The sequence below is a fragment of the Diabrotica virgifera genome, chromosome 8, assembly GCF_917563875.1.
Source record: "Diabrotica virgifera virgifera chromosome 8, PGI_DIABVI_V3a".
Taxonomy (NCBI): domain Eukaryota; kingdom Metazoa; phylum Arthropoda; class Insecta; order Coleoptera; family Chrysomelidae; genus Diabrotica; species Diabrotica virgifera.
The window spans coordinates 141,539,919-141,562,865 of NC_065450.1; the positions used below are offsets into that span (position 1 = coordinate 141,539,919).

The window sequence follows — 22,947 nt, forward strand, 5'->3', positions numbered from 1 at the left end:
CGGCTATGATGGACGGAATTGAATGTTGGGCAGTGAAAAAGAAAGAGGAACAACGAATGCATGTGGCGGAAATGAGAATGCTTAGATGGATGAGTGGAGTGACAAAGAAGGATAAAATTAGAAATGAGTATATTAGGGGAAGTCTAGGTGTGGCACCAATTGATGCCAAAATGAGAGAGCATAGGTTAAGATGGTTTGGTCATGTTCAACGTCGAGATGTTAATCACCCAATACGAAGAATAGCTGAAGTGCAGATTCCTGGAAGGAGTAGGAGAGGAAGACCAAAGAAGACCTGGGGGGAGACGATAAGGCAGGACATGTTGGTAAAGGGGATTAACATTGATATGACCCAAGATAGAATTGTGTGGAGAAATGCAATTAGGGAAGCCGACCCCGCATAGGGATAAGGCAAAGAGAATGATGATACCAGTTTTCGGATTTCTAAATAGTTTTTTTTTAATTTTTTTTTGGAAATTCAAAAAAAGAAAAAATTTAAAATCGATTTTTCTAGAAAGCGGTGTATCCTATCGACCTAAAACAAGAGTACCTTTTAGTTGTAGAATACCTCACAATTTAACAATCCAGAGTCAAGAATGCTTAAAAATGAAAGATAAAAAACGCAATGCATGGAGTAGATTTACCTCTGGAAGATAAATATGTGTACCAATTTTCGTTTTTCTCAATAGAAGCGTTCTGGAGTTATTTAAGAAAAACTAATTACAAGACGCCATCTTCAAAGAGCTCTAGCTCCCTTAGGAAGCATTTTCGGACTAGGTGAATTGGATTAAAACATCTTAAAATTATCTGAGGAATCTCCTGTCTTTGTTTGTCGGTAGAGTTTCTGGACACCCTGTATAGTTATTTTATTCTTTTTGTTCTAGGATTTGTGTAGACGGGTAGTAGTATGGTATAACTTAACCCAAACCCAGACTTTCAAAGTGAAAGTTATCCTGCAACACCAAATTTTTCTATATGGTCCACATAATATTCAGAAAAAAGTCACACCATTTTGAGCGTCGGGTTGGGGGGGAAATCGGTAAATTCGTAGTTTTTTACGTTTTTCGTCAATATTTCTAAAACTATGCAGTTTAGCATGAACAACCTTCTATACAAAAATAGAAGTGATTTTTGAAATAAAATAATCTACTTCTAATAGATAGTATATTATAATTGGTCCAAATAAAGGCCTAACCCAGACATCCAAAGTAAAAGTTTTCCTCCAATACAAAATTATTCTATATGGTCCACATATTGTTCAGTAAAAAGTTACACCAATTTGAGCGTCCGGTTTGGGGGGGGGGGGGGAGAAGTCGGTAAATTTGTAGTTATTTTACGTTTTTCGTCAATATTTCTAAAACTATGCTTTAGCGTAAATTATGTTCTATACACAAATTTTCTACATAAATTTTAAAACAAAAAAGGTCCAATACATAATTGTTATAAAATCAACGGTTCCAGAGTTACGGAGGGTGAAAAGTGGAGGTTTACGATACTTTTTATATTTTTTGGGCAATTTATAATATTATTACTGATGAAAGAAATTTTTTTGTAAATAAAATTTGCTATTTCAGTGGCCGATGGTATGTTAGTGATAAATGATAAAAAAATATATTTTATAATCTAAATTCAACCCTCACGCACAAGTTGTAGTCCATGTGACTAACAACTTCAGTGAGAAACTGGGTTTATTTATTATGTACTAGGTTGCTACAAATAAACTCTAATATTATAAAAAAAAAAAAAAAAAAACCCTTGAAGAAACGTCAACCTGACCACCCAAAATCATCATCAATTGTCCAAATAATATAAAAAGTATCGAAAACCTCCACTTTTCACCCTCCGTAATTCTGGAACCGTTGATTTCTAACAATTATGTATAGGACCTGTTTTGTTTTAAATTTTATGTAGAACATTTTTGTATAGAACATTTTTTACGCTAAAGCATAGTTTTAGAACTATTGACGAAAAACGTAAAAAAAACTAATAATTTACCGATTTCTCCTCCATCTCCCCCTAAAAACCGGACGCTCAAAATGGTGTAACTTTTTACTGAACAATATGTGCACCATATATAGAAGAATTTGGTGTTGAAGGAAAACTTTTACTTTGGATGTCTGGGTTAGGTGTTTTTTTGGACCAATTACACTATACTACCTCTGTAACTTTGGAACCGTTCATTTTAGAAGGATTATGCATAGGACCTTTTTTATTTCTTTAATGTAGAACATTGTTGTATAGAAGGTTGTTCATGCTAAACCGCATGTTGTGACTTTTTTCTGAACATTATGTGGACCATATAGAACAATTTGGTATTGGAAGAAAACTTTCACTTTGGATGTCTGGGTTATGCAATTATTTGGATCAATTTTATCATATTATAGCTTTCATTTTTATTTTAGTCTACCTATTTTTATGACGAAGATTACATCCCTGCAATCTGTTGTTGCTTTATATTTCTTAGAAACTTTATTTTTCCATTTGTGAATCATAAAAATTGAAGAAAAAGCTATAATTTGCGTCTTAAACATATTCTAAAAGAACTACTTTAAGACTTGCCGCCTCAAAATATTCGAAGATAATAAACATAATCCAATTGTTTATTTATATTATCAAATGTCGCTCAGTGAAACCCAATAGCCTACAGGTAGCCCAGTAAATAACCGTTTTGGAGTGTAACTTTCAGGGGCAACTCCGAATTGCATGAAAATTTTGATTTAGGTTCTACTTACCCTCCACTTCAAAGTTGAATAAATGAAATGGATAAGTTGACTGATTATAAGTATGTTTCATTTTATAGAGTTTTTTATGTAAGTCAATACTAACTTTTCGAGTTATTTGCGATTGAAAATGTTTATTTTTCGACAAAAAACGACGTTTTCAGACGGTTTTTCGAAAATAACTCAAAAGTATATATTTTATCGAAAAAAATATTCTTAGTAAACGTGTAGCTTATAAAAAAACAAAAAAAGGGTGTATCAGTAAAGTCTATAAACCGAGTAAAAACAAAGTTGTAGCTCATGAACAATATGTTCTTATTCGTCTTATTCCAAATCGAATATTTCAACGTGAAATCACCGAAAAATTACAATTTTTGGGAAAAATTTATTAACATTTTTAAAGTGTTTAAAAAAGCTTTATTTTAATTTTTTACAAAAGTTTAGCTAGCAGCAAAAATAAGCGAGTTACGCTGAAAAAAAGTTGGCTCCTCTTTTTTGGTAAAAAAAAATCGTGAATATCTCCCCCTATTTAGCACTCAAGATAAAATTAATCGTTACTGCTTTACCATTTAATAAATTAAAGTAAATTCCTTTTTAAAAGGTATATTTATATTAAAAACGTGGTTTCGGGCTATCACACAGAACGTTTTTGAAATAAAAATTACACCAAAATATGCAAGGTATGCTGCCCTCTTGTATCTACCGCATTATCTTTATCATGCAATACAACCATTACTTAGTTTAAAAACTTTCTGCGATATATTCGTTTGGTTACCAAAATCATTCACTGATCCATAGGTTGAACAAGCGATGTTGTATTTTTTGGCAAAAACATACAAACTAAAGTTGCCATCTTCTGAACGTAGAATATTTTCAGAGAGATAATCAGGATCGTTGTTTAAAATCAATAAACATTTAATCTCTTCCGGCAGTATTCCCAGTTTCTTCTCTTGAAATTTTCTTACTGCAGGTACAAATTCTTTAGAAAAAAATAATTTTTGAAAACACTTGAGGTGACCATGCCTTCTTAGAGCTATAATATGAAACAATGAAATAGGCAGATGGTGCATACCTTTTAAAATTCTATAAGGTTTAAAACTCTATACTAGGTTTACGAGATTTGCCAACAATTTAGGGAAGTCAGTCTATGCGATCCATCGGCGTTAGCGCAAAGCAGTGCCGAGATCCACCTGTTCTTGCTGATTTTTCTTCCAGAATTCGGTTTTTCATATTTTTTTACGTCCAAATTTTTTTTTATATTTGACCCGATTTTTTGTCCGTCATATCCGAAGTTCGTTAAATAAAGGTACGGTCTATCGAGATTTTACTGTATGGGATTGTATTGAGGTTATACATATAAACATTGTAGCCTATCTAAATTATTCAAGTTTTTAAATATACTTACCTCGCATGCCATAGTAGCAGAATCGTTCGCAAAATTCATTGCTAACTATAAAGAATACTGCCTTAGGGTAAGTAATTTTCTGCAACAGAAAAATATGTCTCTTATATGTATATGTCAAACAAAATATTTGTTTTGGGGATTTCATTGGAAGTTCGTTCATTGTGACCAATAATTTTCTAAAATACACTTCTCCAATTAACCACTCATGAAGACCTAAATAAGATTTCAATGCCAAAGGAGGAGATTAATCAATTTTATTTTTTCTCTGTAATTACTTTGTAATTACTCTGTAATTAAATACAATATTAAAAAACGAGCCTGTACCGCCATTAAGAAGAACAAGAAAATACACTTTCTTCAAATAAACTTTTTTATGCGATGCCTAGATTTTATGTCATTTTGGAACTATTAAAATTTTTTATTTCATTAGTAGTTCCAAAATGACAGAAAATCTAGGCATCGGATAAAAAAGTTTATTTGAAGAAAGTGTATTTTTTTGTTCTTCTTAATGGCGGTACAGGCTCGTTTTTTTAATATTGTATTTAATTACAGAGTAATTTCCACATATTAATATATTTTTCAAATTGGGCTTCAAACATATTTCTGAAATTGGGCTCTGTACCGTCATTCTTTATTATATTACGAATACATATGCCAAATATCTCGAAAAAATATTCAAAATTACACCCGCAATCTTAGAACGCGTTTTTGCTACCTGTTGATCGCTACTGTTTACTCTTAAGGCTGCTTACTCCCAGACAAGCTAACAGAGGGCCCAAATTGAAGGCACGTCAGAAAAAAGCTCGACTTCAGTTTCCCCGAGAACGTGTCAATTGGGACCTTGGCCAATGGAGCAGAGTTTTATTATCTGATGAGAGTCGAATGTGCTTGTTAAGCAATGATAGAACTATTTGCCCAGTGTTGCAGTGTCAAAACAGTGAGCTATGGAGGTGGTTCGTATATGGTTTCGGGGGTGGTATATCTTTATAAGCAAAAATATTGACAGTCGTGACATGAAAATTATATCTAATATATATTGAAATCAAACTGTCAAGGTAAGAGTTGACAACCAGGATACCCAAGATATCAAAATACAGAGAGGAGTCCGTCAGGGTTGCGTGCTGTCTCCACTACTTTTCAATGTCTACAGAGAAGCGGTATTTCAAGAAGCGCTCTTAAATTCAATAGAAGGTATATCTATCAATGGAGAAGTTTTGAACAACTTACGTTTTGCAGACGATACAGTAATAATAACAGATAACAACAATGATTTACAGAACGTAATGCAACGCTTTAATGAACGCCGTCATGAGTACGGACTGAAGATGAATTTAAAGAAAACTAAATGCATGATCATAACTAAATCAGCACACGTAAACATCCAATTAACTATTGAAGATACTGTGATTGAGAGTGTGGATAACTACAAATACTTAGGAACATAGATAACATCAAATGTAGACCAAACCAAAGAAATTAAGACACGTATTGAAATAGCACATGCATCATTCATTAAACTTAAAAAGTTTCTTTGTTGTCGGGATGTAAGGTTAGAACTACGCCTAAGGATGCTTCGATGTTACGTGTTCTCTACTCTTCTCTATGTCTTGGAAGCGTGGACGTTGGAACAAGTACATTGGAATAAGTTGACCGCCTTTGAATTCTGGTGTTACAGAAGAATCCTACGAATATCATGGATTCAAAGAATGTCGAACGTGGAAGTAACTAGAAGGATAGAAAATCAACCGGAAATAATACTATCAAAAGACGAAAACTTGAGTACTTGGGACATGTGATGAGAGGGCAAAAATACTCATAATTACAACTTATTATGCAAGGCAAAATCCAAGGAAAGCGAAATGTGGGAAGACGAAGAACATCCTGGCTTAAGAACTTACGGGAATGGTTCGAATGCAGTAGTGCAGAGCTATTTAGAGCGGCAGTCAACAGGGTCCGCATTGCCATGATGATTTCCAACCTTCGATAGAAGATGGAACTTAAAGAAGAAGAATATCTTTATAAGGAAAAACAGAACTTGTGTTCGTGCCCGGTAGTAGTCGCGAAGTGTGTTTAACAGCTGATCGTTACATTACGGCTATTCTCAAAGACCATGTTGTTTCTTACACCTGGTACATAGGCGACAACTTCATGCTAATACATGATATGATAACGCTAAATGTCACATAAATGTCACAAAGCGCGGATTATGAACGATTATTTGGTCAACAACAATGGACTGGCCTCCAAGTCCGGACATCAATTCCATCGAATGCATATGGGATGAGCTCAAACGCAAGGTTCGGGTCCGTAATCCATCACCAGTAACAGTAGCAGAGCTAAAAACTGCATTAGATAAAGAGTGGGAAGCGATTCTTCAACAATCAGTCAGAAACTTAATAAGGTCCTTAGGATCTCGCATGGAAAGTGTAACACAACGCAGAGGAGGAAATACTCTGTATTAATTTTGACTTTTAATGTTCATTTACTTTTATGTTCATTAGGTACATACGGTGTTTCGTTTTCTCACATAAAATATTACGTTATCTTTGTTATGTTCTTTAGGGCCGGTATTTCCAATCTCATTTAAGCCAAAGCTTACTTTAAGCCTTTGCTTAAGATTAGATGCCTGTATTTCCACTTCAATTTGAGGCTTAAGCCTAGGCTTAAACCAAATAATTTTAAGCTCGCGCGGGAGTTGGTTTAAGCCTTTGCTTAAAATTTGTTTTCTGTTTTTTGAGGTTATTTCTATAGATTATTAATTATAGAGTTGTTTTGAAAACCAACTTTTAAGTAATAACGTTATTATTGGATTATTAAATAATAATCTATTAAAACCATTATTAAAATTCTTACTACTTTTGGAAGGTGTAGGCACATGCAAATTGTTTATTTCTACAATGCTTGGTAGGTATATTTATTTTACAAAAATAAACTTACATTCCAATTTGACATTTTAAGGAATATATCCAATAAACAAAATTACAAAGACGGATCTATTGCTTATGCAAAATAACAATAAAAATATAACCAGAGAAAATATAGACAATAAACTAAAAACACGGTAGTGTAGTGTTTTGTATGGATCAGCAAGTAATGCACTACTAAACAAAATCAACGTGTGTGTGTGTGTGAAAAAATGGCTTGGATGCGAGTCCGTTAGCCACAGATTTTTATTTTATTTTTACCTCAATTTATTAGTTTTGTTATATTTATACGTATTTCATTTAAATGATTATATTTGTTTCTTTCAAGTAGTTTATGAGAAATTTAAATATTTCCATTTTATGACAACTTAGTAGATATTCTATACTAATTGGAAAATGAACTTGTGTTTGTCGTAAATTGTAATATAATTGTTTTATATATCTCTCGTTAATTTTGCATTCCAAGAAAATATGGTTTAAATCTCTAATCGAAACATTATCACAAAAACAGACTGATGAATTAATTATTCCTAATTTGTGCAGATGTGCCTCATATTTCCCGTGTCGAGTTTTTAATCTGACGATAGTGGAAAATATACCAAAAAATAGTGACTTTGAGTTGCCATGATCTAACCAATAAATATTGGCAAAAAAAGAAATCTCCCTTACTGTGTGAAGCTTATAATCAAAATATAGTACTCTTAAAAAATATAGATAAAACGAACGACTTATTTAAAAACTACGCGTACTCTTCTTTATTTTCTCCTACAGATATAATTGTACCAAATTATAGTGAAAACATATATTTAAATAAAAATATTCTTTTATCCATAACGAACAATTACAATGAGTCAATAGCTCTATATACAGATGCGTCTAAATCTGCAGATGGAATTGGATGCGCCTTTTTTATACCATCGGGACATATAGAAAAGAAATTCAAACTGAAACCGGAGACTTCAATTTATACAGCAGAGGCTATTGCAATATATGAAGCTTTACTATATGTAGCTGAATTTGATTTCGCCCATATTATAATTTTGTCTGACTCCTTAGCAGTATTGAAATCTCTTGGTAAATATGGACCCCCAAACATCCAAGACTGCCCATACATTTATAAAATTAAACATATTAAACAAAATCTTTTAACCAAAGGAATCAATGTACATTTTATCTGGATTAAATCACACGCAGGATTTGAACATAATGAGTATGTCGACTTATTAGCCAAAGAAAGCGTTTCATCCGATACCAGTATTCTACATAAAATAACACTGACTGATAGTATAATCTCTTTCAAGTCAACACTGCATCGGGAGTGGAGCTACCAGTAATACTCTTTTGTGAATCAAAATAGATACTCGTTAATTCATCCCGATATTCCCAAAGGCTATAGCGGGATAAGATGGTCAAAATTGCACCAGGCTCGATTCAGTTTTGGGTTTTGCCATTCGAAAATATATAATTGAAAACTCACTCAGCCAAATTTTCAAGTCCCTAGGTGCTCCGGGCGGTCCGCTATGGGAAAAAACGTGTTTCTTTGAAAACATTTTTTTCCAGACGCTGTGTTGCTCCAAAAAATCTGAAAAAATTAGCGAATGCGTATCTTAACAACACAAAGCAGTTTGATTTTTTTCAGATTTTTAGCTTTAAAATTGAGCGCAGAAAAATTTTTTGAAATTTTCAAAAAAATTTTAGGTTATGTTGTAAATTTTTCGCCAACTTTAAAATATCTTTGTTTTTTGTATTTTTTTCCATTCTTTCGAATGGCATAGGCCATATTATCATTTTAGACGTGGAAAATACCTAAAAATCGAAAAAACTGTTTTTTTGACATTTTCTGAAGTTTTTCACTCATAAACTCAACAACATACAGCTAAATTAATCATCATTTACATTTTTATATGTATTGTTACATTTACAATAAAAATCAGCTATTAGAACTTATTTTTTTCCTACAGCATGCTCAAAAACCCCTCACCCTCAACCCCCACCTGTTTTTACTAAATACAGTGGAACCCCGATAAGTCGGCCCCCGATAACCCGGAAGTCCGGCTAACCCGGACCGATTTTCATCGATAAACATTTTGATTTTCAGTATTTTGTATTTTGACAACGACACCCGATTTGGGCGTCGAAATGTTAATAAAATTATTTTTCAATTTAATTGTGGCTTATATCCCATCAAAATACATAGTTAATTATCAGATAAACATTTCAGCAATAAAAATGTATGTAATATAATATTTGAGAGATAATGTATATTTGTGTGATTTAAACTATACGATAGTAAAAATGACTCATGCCACATGCCTCGCCGGCAGAAACAACAGACACCTGTCTGTAGTATTCCTTTATATATTTCAAACAGCATTGTATAAAATGACTAAAAGACTATTTAAAAAATTATTTTTCAAACAATGGTTTTTAGTTTTCACTGTTCATAAAAATAACATCACAATCGATTGTGACTGTATTGTGTGTAGTACAGTCTTGTATATTGTTCGCTTCCGTTTGCTTACGTTTGTGGTTGCGTGTTTTTATAGTAATTTAGATGTGTAGGTACTGTGCATATTTTTATATATTTCATGTTATTTCAATTCTAACGGAGTTTATCTGTAAGTATACCGTATTTTATTAATTTTTACCATATTCTCCGGCTAACCCGGATTTTCGATAACCCGGATCGGCCGCGGTCCCGATTAATCCGAGTTATCGAGGTTCCACTGTAGCCTCAGAAATCAGTAAAAAAATATAATTCTTTTAACGTTTAAAAAATTAATATTTTGTTGTTCTCGATAGAATGTAATACAATTAATACTTAAATAAATTATTTTTTTTGCACGATTGTTTGAATTTCATATTTAATAATATCGTACCATTAAAGGTACCCTGCCATAGGCTAATAAAAAAAATCAATAAATTAATTTTTTTAACGTTTTAACGTTTAAAAAATAAAATTTTTGTAGTATTTAATAGAAAATGTTGCCCCTTTATAAAAATGCTTGTTGCGATTGTGATTTTAAAAGCGCGCTAAGGTTAAAAAAAGCTCGGCACTTTGGTGCCGTACGCAAGGAAGCGCTTCTAGTCACGTTTTTGGAAAAAACTCAGGATAAACCAGTCCTCAAGTACCCGCCGTCGAAGCCACTAACTACTTACGTAATAAAAATATTTTTAAAATAATAAAATAAGAAAATCTACGGTTTCGTTTTGATTAAAAAATAACAGAATCCCCAAGAGCTAGGTGTTTTGGAAAAAAACGTGTTTTTTTGAAAAAAATTATTTTTAGACGCTGTATTGCTGCAAAAAATCTGAAAAAATTAATGAAGGCGTATCTTAACAATAAGCCTGATTTTTTTTTCAGATTTTTAGCTTCAAAATTGAGCACAGGAAATTTTTTTGATATTTTCAAAAAAATTTTAGGTTATGTTGGAAATTTTTCGCCAACTTATATAGGCATCATTATCATTTTCGACGTGGAAAATACATAAAAATTGAAAAAACTGTTTTTTTTTCTAAAGGTTTTGACTCATAACCTCAACAACATAAAGCTATATTAATCATAATTTACCTTTTTGTATGTATTTTTACCTTTACCATCAAAATCAGCTAATAAAACTTTTTTTTTTAATAAATAGCCTCAAAAATCAGTCAAAAAATAATTTTTTCAACGTTTAAAAAATTAAAATTTTGTTGTTATCGATAGAATGTAATACAATTAATACTTAAATAAGTGATTTATTTGCACGATTATTTGAATTTCATATATAATAATATCGTTCCATTAAGGCTATGGGTATATAATTCGCAAATATTTTACGTGTATCCCTACTTTTTCTGTCTTTACACGGCAAATTACGTGTAGTAAAATTCACACTGGTGTGGATATGTAAACATTACTAGAATGTCATTCTGCTTGAAAATGTCATAATTAATTTAAAGAGATGGCTTTTGAATGTTCTTGGATAACTGTTATTTTTATAATTGCAAATTATTGATTCAGTTAATAAATGTGATAATTTTTTCACTAACTATGTTTTCAGTGATTGTAATAATTTATTTGTACAACAAAAACTAATAATCAATCGAGAAAAGTGGAAAAGTGTTAAAGTGATTTTTTAATAATATGTTGTTATTTTGGAACGCTTACAATTTTGAACATCTCTAACAACAAAATACTTGGATCACAGGATATATCTGATGTATTCTCTGCTTGGATCTTTCACAAATAACACACAATAAATAACTTTTTATTAAGTTCACGTCTTAAATCAATTATTTATCAAATACACTATATATCAATAATATTTAATCAATTTCTCAAAATATTCCCGATGCAATGTCAAATATTTAAAATTGTCACTGATTGTCAGTGTCTGACTGACAATATATGCTGACAATATTATATTCGGTTGAGTGCGTTGTAAGACAAAGACAGATTTGGAAAATATTACCACGGCATTGTGTTCATTTTTTTCAAATCCTGAAAAAACCAATAAATATTTTTGAAAAATTTAAACGCAGAATGAAAGACTAAATTATTACCGAGGGCCGAAAGTCCCTTAGAATAAATAAAAAGTTTATTTTGAATGAGATATTTGAATTTAAAAATCACACTAAATTTTCTCTTAGTTTTTTCACCCCTGTAACTTATTAAAATAAACATTGTAGAAGTTCTCAGGGACTTTCGGCCCTCGCTAATAACGTAATCTTTCATTCTGCGTTTAAATTTTTCCAAAATACTTATTAGTTTTCTCAGGATTTGAAAAAAATGAATCCCCATTTGAATAGCATTGCAGCCGAAAATACGTTCCGATCCTCTTAAGGGTATCCTGCCATAGGCTTATAAAAAAATCAATAAATTAATTTTTTTAACGTTTAAAAAATAAAATGTTTGTAGTGTTCGATACAAAAAAACCACTCATCAAGTACTGCCGTCGAAGTCACTAACTACTTACGTAATAAAAATCGTGCTATTAAACGTTAATGAGGAATTATTATACAGTGCTAGTCAAAAGTCCGTACCCCCCCTCGTATCTTTTGAACGATTATACCTATAATAGTGAAATTTGGAGGGAGTAAATAAACGGACGTAAGCTTCTTAACTAGTTATGACAGGTGACGTAATAGTGACAGATGATGTTATAGGGCCACTGTGACCGATAATTTTAAATAGAACTTTATGGCAAGTGATACCTCGTTTGAAAGGTAATTAAAATACCTATTCAGTCATACTAATTTTTTTGGGTTTAGGTTGATTTTTATTTTGGTGAATAAATTAAATAAATATAATATTGTAGTTTCGAATTTAATTAATAAAAATTCAAATGTCCGCCTATGGATTTTTTGTCAAAAAAGTTGACGTTTATTAATTCTCTAGTAGTTTTTACGTCAACGTCAACCTGTTTGACAAGTAATCATAGACGGAATTTTGAATTTTTATTAATTAAATGCGAAACTACAATTTTATATTTATTTCATTTATTCATCAAAATTAGCTTAAACTCAAACAAAATTAGTATGACTGAATAGGTATTTTCAATACCTTTCAAGCGAGGTATCACTTGCCATAAGGTCCCATTTAAAATTATCGGTCACAGTGGCTCTGTAACGTCATCTGTCACTATTACGTCACCTGTCATTACTAGTTAAGAAGCTTACGTCCGTTTATTTCCTCCTTTCAAATTTCACTATTATAGGAATAATCGTTCAAAAGATACGAGGGGGGGTACGGACTTTTGACTAGCACTGTATAAATAAATCACTAAATTATTTGAATTATTTAATTGCTTAAATAGTGCAATCTAAAGAGTGCAGTGTTTAAAGGGATTAATAAATTAATTATTAAAAAGTTACTACAGTAATAAAAAATGAAAGAATACCCATGAACGAACATATTATAAAACACGCTGTATTTCCTGTCACCGTGTCACACAAAAAATTGGCCAGCGCAAGTACATGTAATAATTATTATTACATGTACTTGCGCTGGGAAATTTTCTTTGTGACACAGTGACAGGAAAATACAGCGTGTTTTATATGTTTGTTCATGGGTATTCTTTCATTTTTTCGACTGTACGTAGTACGTACTCATGAAATTACAAAATTCAAATTCAAATTAACATACAGTATGATGCAAAGGAAAGGAATAAATTCGTTATTTATTTAACTGTCGATTCTAAGGCAAAATCCCGAAGGAGGTCGATTTTTTGATTGTAATTTTTTGGCATATATCATACTAGTAGTGACGTCATCCATCTGGGCGCGATGACGTAGTCGATGAATTTTTTTAATGAGAATTTCGGTTATTTGAAAAACCATAGTAGTAAAGAACTTTGGTTTGTATAATGGTATAAAATTTTATTAAAAAACTTTTAAAAAAGTCATCCAAGAACATCCAGAATGTTTTCGATCTAGTCCAATCATCTTCAGTGACATTCTGTGTAGTAATTGAAACTAGCCCACTAGTTGATATATAGTCTTTAAAATTACATAATTTTGTTAAAATAAGATTTTTATTAAAATTATACTTTTGGAATGACAAGTCAAGACGAGTGACATAGACCGAATTCCGTCTTGACCTCGAACTCGTTGTGACAAGTACCCCTTCAGTTTTTCCAGCAGGGAAGCCATGCTGCTTTTGAGCTTTTTGTAAAATCCATTAATATCGACATTGTGCCGCATTTCAAAAGTATACCTAATTTTAATGTTGTTCTGAAGCTATTTCCTTTGGCATTTTTATGAATAACTATTTATATGGAAAGTTTTAATAAATAATTATGTAATTTTGAAGACTACATAATAATATATCAACTAGCGGGCTATAGTTTCAGTAACTAAACAGAATGTCACTGAAGAAGATCTGACTAGATAGAAAATGTTATGATGTTTTTCTATAATCTATTTGGATGACTTTTTTATAAGTTTTTTAATAGAATTTTATACCATTATACAAACCGAAGTTTTTTATTTCTGTGTAAGTTTTTTAACTATGGTACACAGCCAATCACTGGGACTTTACTATAATTTGGTTAGTCAAAAGGTTATTCAATTCTCTATTCAGTAGTATAAACATTACCATTAGTAGAAAGGACTAAGTTTTCAATCTAATAGCACATAAAATAACATCAAAAATATTACTCTACATCCCACCAGATTGAAAACAATGGAAACATTACCCTTATTATTTATACAGAGTGACCAATTTTTTTTTTAATAAATTAATTTACAAAATAAAGTATGTAATTTATTTAATTCCAAATATATTTTACTTTCAGAAAAGGGAAAAAAATGTTTATTCGAAAAGTAAACATTGCTTTTCGCTTAAATAAAATGTTCAAACTTCCAAGAGGCAGGTGGCTAGCAGGAGCTGGCTTGAACATTGAATTTAAGTGAAAAGCAGTGTTTATATCTCAAACATTTTCTTCTGTTTTCTAACACCAGTAAAATATATTTTGAAGTAAATACATTACTTAAATTCTTCTTTTTATGTCAATTAATTTAATTCAAATTTTTTTTGGTCACCCTGTATAAATAGTTGTGTTAGTGTTTATATTAATGAATAGAGAACTGAATATCCTTTGAAATGAGTTGCAACACTACCCATATTCTCATTTAAAAATCATCGATTACGTCATCACGCCCAGATGGATGACGTCACTCGTATCACACTCGACCCGTTTCGGTATTTCTCCAAAAGTCGCCAGTTTACGAAATAACGAATTTATTCCTTTCTTTGCACCATGCTATATTAGTTTGAATTTTGTAATTTCATGATTGTGTAGTAACTTTTTAATAATTAATTTATTAATCCCTTTAAACACTCTGCACTCTTTAGGTTGCACTATTTAATCAATTAAGTAATTCAAATAATTTAATAATTATTTATTTAAATAATAATTCCCAATTAACGTTTAATAAATTTTTTTTTTATTTATATTTTTAAAATTTTTTAATCAAAACGAAACCATAGATTTTCTTATTTTATTATTAAAAAAAAAATAATACGTAAGTAGTTATGCCAAAAAAAAATAGTTTTTTCGATTTTTAGGTATTTTCCACGTCGAAAATAATAATACGGCCTATGCCATTCGAAAGAATGGAAAAAAATACACAAAACAAAAATATTTTAAAGTTGGCGAAAAATTTACAACATAACCTAAATTTTTTTTGAAAATTTCAAAAATTGTTTCTGCGCTCAATTTTAAAACTAAAAATCTGAAAAAAATCAGGCAGCTTTGTGTTGTTAAGATACGCATTCGTTAATTTTTTCAGATTTTTTGCAGCAATACAGCGTCTGGAAAAAAATGTTTTCAAAAAAACACGTTTTTTTCCATAGCGGACCCCCCGGTGCACCTAGGGACTTGAAAATTTGGCTGAGTGAGTTTTCAATTATATATTTTCGAATGGCTAAACCCAAAACTGAATCGAGCCTGGTGCAATTTTGACCATCTTATCCCGCTATAGCCTTTCCTTGGTACAAGTCTTGTAGAGCTTCTAGAAATTACATAACTTCTATTATTAGAGTACGATTCGGGCACGCATGTTATCCAAAGCATTTATTTAAAATACAGGTTTTGGATAATGATAAATGTGAGCATTGTGAATAGGAAAGTGATTTAGATCATATATTTTTTGGTTGTTCTAAAAATACAATTTACTCATCTAAATTAATAAATGATTTATTAAAATGTAAAGTAGCAACTCCTTGGAATATACTATATTTATTATCACTTGGTTCTGTAGATGTATACAACTCTTTAATTAACTTTTTAAAAGACAGCAAATTATCATTATAATTCCCTTAAACATTTTTAATTAATACCTTTGGTAGTTAGTTGTTTTAGCTGTTAAGCTTAGTGTTACTTAATACCTTTTAGTTGTTATCTTTGTTTTAAACCTGTTTTGTATAACTTGATAACTTGTATTCCTTATGTGTCTGGCAGTATGACGGTAAGTCTAAGCCAAAAAAAAAACTAAAAACACATGTACCATGTTTACACAAAATTAAGTGAAGTAAAAATAACATTGATACAGATGGCAAGATAAAATTAAATGTCAGCAGTAGTGGTTTTTACCTCAGAACAGTTAGCTCTGGCACTTTGACGTATTCAGAGGTACAAACCAATTAACTTTACAGCTGAGCATCAGTTTAGTTAAGAGAATGATGGAAATACGGCACTCAGCTTAAGCTTCTCCTTAACTTTCGACACAGGCTTAGCTAAGCAAAAGCTTAAGTAGCTATTGAAATACCGGCCCTTAGTTACTAACTTTATAAATATTAGTCCAGAGAAATAAGGTTTTGTCGGGACACTTGAGCAACCAGGTTGCAATAGGGTTTTTTGGGTACTATACACCCAATACATTATAAATACAAAAAGGCCCGTCACAGTTCGGATGGACGAGAATTTTGGTTATTAACAAATTAAGGGTCAAAAATGGCAGCTTTTTCGTTTAAATCGCTACAGGTAAAAATGGGGTACTTAATTAAATATCTTATTTAGAGTATTCATCTCTTAGCAAATGAGCAAAGGTTTAAAATGCCAGTTTTTGAATTTTGGTGCGATCGTTTGTTGCTTGGCTAATTGCAAAATAAAACTAAAATTTCGAAAAAAAAATTTGCTTTAACTTTTGAGAAAATGAACAAAGGACTTTGAAATTGCATGAAAAGTTGGGCCAACCAGTGCATATAATGCCCAAAAAATTTCAAGACGATTCCTCAATTAGTTTAAATTTTACTCAATTTTTTATCCCAAACATTTTTTTTTGCAATGTTATTGTTCAGAAATAATAAGGATACAGCAATTCTGTGGAAACCACATGAAAGAAAAATATTTGTATTTTCAAAGCGTTAAAAAAATGAATAAAAAGTCATTTTTATCATTCCGAAACCATTTTACTAAAGTACTCAATTTTGGCTTATAAACAATTTGAATAGCTTTGCTAATATTAACTGTAGAGTAAATCTACTTTGGGATTTCAAAAGCTGGTATTTTTACAGGAATTCTCAAAAAAAACTTTTCGCCCAAGTCAATTACGGTCAAAATTAGCCACTTTTATTGTTTAGTTCATAATTACTTCTACACAAATAAAAGTCTTCTGTTAACAGTGTTAGTTACCAAACTCCTCCGAAACGGCTTAACCGATTTTTATGAAATTTTACACGTATATCTTGTATACGTACTGAGAATAGGTTTTACTCTATTTTTCATTCTCATATGTTATAAGGGAGGTTGCCCACGTGACATTTTTTTAAAATTTTTTTGGACAAAATTGTCTACTTTAATTTTATATGATCTAGCAATAAAAAATGCATACAACCCTTAATTTTCACTCTTCTATCACCAACCCCTATTTTTTAATAGGCATCTATATATTTACATCTATAAAATTCTGCTGTCACAGTGTTAGTAGCCATACACCTCCGAGACCGCTTGACCGATTTTTATGAAATTATATTCGGTAGGTCTTAGAATTGGTCGTAATCTATTTTTCATATCCCTGAGCGATAAAGGGGTTTCCCCCTAACATTTTGTAATGTTAGGTGGGGATATGTGTATACAACGTACTCTACAAGACTACGAGTGCATACAAATTAAAAAAATTGTGATTAAAATCTATCAACAAGCTCCGGAAATAATAATCGCAGAAGAAACAATTTTATTTTTTGAGTGCACGGATTTTAATATTTCCCCTCCAACGACCACGAATCAATTTCGTTAGGACGTCATTTTTAAAACTTTATTAACCACTCTGTTGAAATTCAAAGTTTACTCCAACTTTTACACATAAACTATATACGCTATGAGCTTGTACGTAGTGGGGATATTTATAAAATCGCGAGCGCCAGTAGTGACAAGTCTGTAAACGTTTACCGGAAATTTGACACAAATGTCAAAGTGATTAATTTAAAATTAAAATTAAAAACATTAATTATAAAAAATATTAGTTCGCCAAAGCTGTGGTATATATTTTTACCTTAAATATACTTACGTTTTAAATACTGAATTTACGTTTTTTAATGTTCCGTAATATGTAATTATAAATTAATATTAGCGCCATCTACACGATATAAATATGTGAAAGTAGCCGAAGTAAGAAATTAATATTTCATCAATAGAATATCAAAATGATTAGCAAAATCTTTAAAAACTCTATTACAATTTAATTACTTTTTAGCGTTGTAAATATTAAGCCATAACAATTAAATATTAAATTTAAAAATTACCGGTGAAAGTTGAATAGTAATCCACTAGGATCGACACCAGCGAAGCTCAGAGCGTTCGTATGTAGAGGGGATATTTACAAATTCGCGAACGCCAGTAGTGACGAGTTTGTAAACGTTTACCGGAAATTTGACATAAATGTCAAAGTGATTAATTTAAAATTAAAATTAAAAACATTAATTATAAACAATATTAGTTGGTCAAAGCTGTGGTATATATTTTTACCTTAAATATACTTACGTTTTAAATACTGAATTTAAGTTTTTTTAATGTTCCGTAATATCTAATTATAATCTATTATACTCTTAGCGCCATCTACACGATTATTGTCAAAGTATCCGAAGTAAGAAATTGATATTTTATCAATAGAACGTCAAAATGATTAGAAAAATCTTAAAAAAATCGATTACAATTTAATTACTTTTTTGCGTTGTAAATATTAAGCGATAACAATTAAATAATAAATTTAAAAATTACCGGTAAAAGTTGAATTAGTAACCGCTAGGAGCGACACCAGCGAAGCTCAGAGCGTATACCTTGAAATTCAAAATGGCGCTAGTTGGGTTGCTTAATAATTATTATAAACAAAGTAGCAGTGAATTAAATAAAAAAAGTGGCTAACTTTGACCGTACTAACCTAGGCGAAAAGTTTTTTTGAAAATTCGAGTAAAAATATTAGATATTCAAATCCCAAAGTAGTTTTAATCCACAGTCAATATTAGCAAAGTTATTCAAATTATTTATAAGCTAAAAATGACTCTACTTTAGTAAAATGTTTTCGGAATGATAAAAATGACTTTTTAAGGATTTTTTTTAAAAATACCTTCACAATATAACTATTCTTTTTTTTTATTAAGAAAAAGTCGCATCCACCTAATGGTTATTAGCGACGGAACAATACATAGGTTAAACAAAAATGTGGTACAATATAAGTATAGTACAATGGTAAGGTTACATGCATTATCTACAAAAACTTGTTATATTTTATTGAATACACCAACTGTTTTTAAAAAGTCAATTAAATTTTTGGTTCTTTATTATTGGCACCCAGAACAGACATATTTGATACGATATTAAAATCAATACGTTCTTGTGTATATTTTTGGCATTCAATGTTTGACAGTTACTTGTGTGTTACACGATTCACAAATAGGTGGTTCAGATCTTGAGAACAAATATGAGTAAGTAAGCCTGGTATGGCTTAGTCGTAGGCGGTTGAAAACTGCTTGCTCATAACAACTTTTATAAACTGTTTTGACTCTTTTTACTATGTCTTTAATTGGTCTAAGTTTTAAATTTGAGTTTTGCCATTCATCGAGCCAGTCATTTAACACATATTGTTTTAACAACACTTTCAAGTCTTTAGGGGCATATTGTAATACCGTTTCTGAATCCGCACCAGTCACTGCACTACGCGCACTTGAGTCTGCATCTTCATTTCCAAGGAGTCCAAATGAAGTTGACTATTCTACCATTTTGTTGAGATAAGTGAAACTCCAACGACTGCGGGAAAGTCGAAATAAGTGGTACTAAAATTGCAACTCCCTCACTTGCGCGAGCTGTGTTAGTTCGGTCTTTACGAAAGCATGTAAAATGTATTTGCGAATATGGGTTAGAAGATACAGGATTAGTTTCCTGTAGACATATAATTTCGGGACAGTGTTCTGATTGAATGATATTGAGCATTGGTAAGCGATGGAAAAGCCCATCAACATTCCACTGTAAAATTGAGTTGAATGTTATGTTTCAGTTGAAGAGAGTTCACTCTCAGTAGTAGCTTCTTCACCGAGAAAACGTAGCAGTAGGGTTTTTAGCCTTGTAAAACGATATTTTGTGGCTCTGTCTGGAATATATTGATAAGAGACGGTAAGCAAATTTACGAGACCAAGGAAATCAGATGTGAATTCTTTAACAATTTCAATAGGAGATTGGCTGCCTTGAATATTTTCAATAAGCATCATTAATTGGTCATAGCTTAAAATGGACGGTGTTGATTGTTTACTTAGATATGATTCAAGTGATTCGGGGATAGGTAATGAGCGTTTAGGTTTTTTATTCTTTTGAGTTTTTGTTTTATGAGGCTGAGCAGGAAGAAGAAATGTTTGATTATCAACGACATTTTCAACAGGTGGAGATAATGTTTCCTCTATGGTTCGTTTGGTGGAGAGACAGGGTGATTCTTTCGTGATCGCTAGTGAAGTCTGTGAAATTATCTCTATATTTTCGGCTGTAGCAGAAGATTCCAGTGGAGTATTTTCGTTAGTTTTTAAATCTTGGGTTGCTTCAGAAACGGGCTGTATAATTTCCACTGATGTAGAGTTAGAGGTGTTTGGTATGGATACTTGTGGAAATATTTCGGTATTTTTATTTTGATCATTATTAGAAGTTTGGTCTACTTGATTACCAGCATTGGTAGGAGAGTCAGAAGATTGAACAGTAGGGGGAGTTAATGGTCCTGAAGGCTGAGAAGAAGAATTTTTATTGCTTGGACAGTTACTAGCAATGTGATTTATTTGTTTACATATATAGCATGTCATACTATCCTGCGAAATGAATATTCTATAATTAGTATTATCATAATTCAGAAGAATTGAATCTGGGATCGTCGTGTTATGCGGACTAATAAACACTTGCCTTCTAAAACTTTTTATATGGCTATATTCTGGAAGAGAGGCACTAATCTTTAGGAAAGTGATTGGAGAAACTAAGTTTAGGCCGAGATGTTTTAATTCTTGGATGATTACTTCGTGTGGGATACTTGGACAAACATTTGATAGCACTATTCTTTCTGCAGGCGTTATGAGCCTTCTGGCCCTGACTGTTTCTCCATTTACCTGTATAGAACCATAGTTTGTCATAAAATCCTCAACAGCTTGCTTGCTACTTAAATACATGCATATTCGATTATTAGATAGGCGAGACGAGAATAAGATATTTTTGGGATTTATTAAATTACCTAAAGAAATAAGATAATCTTGCAGTGGTGTATTATTAATAGCGCTAAAAAGTATTGCGTTTTCTTTTTCTGGGAAGAAATTTTGCTGTGACGCTGCGGTAGAATAAGATTTATTCGCTGGGACATCCTGTATAGTAACATCTGATGACATATTGATAATTTATTTACGGTACTACCGAAACTAATTACTTTCGTTTCCCGCAAAAAACAAAACTGGTAAATTGTTTATAATCCATAAACCTGTGTCTGTTTACAATAACTGGTGTAGTATACAGGAATATAAACTAACAAAACTGGTTTAAATACGCAAATATACGCTTAAATAATGTATGTAGTATAAAACTTACAGTTTAAAGTTAGTTTGATCACTTTAACTATAATTAAAAACTGGTAGTTTCACTGGTAATAGACAAAATATCAAGCGCCGAGACACTACGTGTTTACAGCTCATTAACTTTTTCGGTACCCCTATAACTATTCTTCTTTCACCTGGTTTGCACGTAATTGCTATATCGTTATTATTTTCTGAACAATAACATTGCAAAGAAAAGCTCTTTAGGATAAACAAATTGAATAAAATTTAAACTAATTGTTAATAACTAAAATTCTCGTCCGAACTGTGACGGGCATTTTTATACGTATGATGTATTGGATTAGGTATATAGTACCCAAAAAACCCATTTGCAACCTGGCTGCTCAAGTGTCCCGAACATAGTATATTTTTGCCTTATTTCCCTGGCGTATGTTGGGGTCATTGAAATAAAAATCACTTCTGTTCACAATATTTTACTTCTAATTTGCCAAACAGCGTAGTAAAAAATATAACTTATTTTACTTTTGAGTCGATTTTTATTGCTCGCAAGTGTAGAAACATACAGAAACAAGGAATCATATTGGAGGAATCGATGTGGAAAGACATTTGTTAAAAATAAAATATTACTAAAAATAAAACTTACAGTTATAATTTAAGATACCAAAAAAGTAGGTACACATGAAAACGAATCGTAACAATTTTATACTTATAACCTTAGCTCAGAAGACGGAAATTTCAAATTCTTTAATAGACTTTTTCTAACACCGTTTAAATGTTTAATATTACAAAATAGGCATACTTACTTCTGATTTTTTTTACAAACCAACTAATTTTGAGGTCACTGGACTGTACTGAATATTTATGTTTTAATGTTTTTTATAAGCTTCGAATATATTTTTAAAATTTATATTCGTCAATGAAATCGATGAAACCGTCATGAAATCGATCAAAGTGACAGAAAACATGACGTGACATGACAGAAACTTTCGTGACGCTTAGTTTATATCTAAAGATGCATTTGATACAATATCAAAATCTGCAAGATACTGTTGATTACAGTAAACTATGATCTGTGAAAAAATTAAAAAGCGCAAATCGATAATTATAACTCTTCTGGGTTCTTATAACCCTGAGAAACTAGACTGCAAAATTATCCGTTGTTACTCTGAGAAACGTTGTAACTTTCTTTATTGTCCTGTATCTCCTCTATCTGAGTTTTACTTAACTTCACCAATACCATTAAATTCAATTCATTAATATCATAGACACAGTATTGCATATTGCCATGAGCAAGACCAAATGTAATACCAAGAAATGTAATGGTTAATGCACCAGTATGCACGCCAAAAGTGAAGAAAGAAGAAAAAGCAGCGTAAATCTGAATTATACAGTGTGGAAACCGTGGAA

The 22,947-nt window shown here is 31.4% G+C and overlaps 1 protein-coding gene across 1 annotated transcript in view; it reads right to left on the bottom strand.

The window, feature by feature from the left end:
- Window positions 1-22,472, bottom strand: part of LOC114344696 (peptide transporter family 1-like) — a 142,738-nt gene extending 120,266 nt beyond the window's left edge. Inside the window, exons 1-2 of the mRNA XM_050658470.1 lie at window positions 22,344-22,472; window positions 4,123-4,201 (exon numbers count right to left, since the gene is read on the bottom strand). Of these exons, the coding sequence (XP_050514427.1) occupies window positions 4,123-4,129 (7 nt within the window). The 5' untranslated portion in view covers window positions 4,130-4,201; window positions 22,344-22,472. The remainder of the gene's footprint in view (window positions 1-4,122; window positions 4,202-22,343) is intronic.
- Window positions 22,473-22,947: the final 475 nt, after the last annotated feature.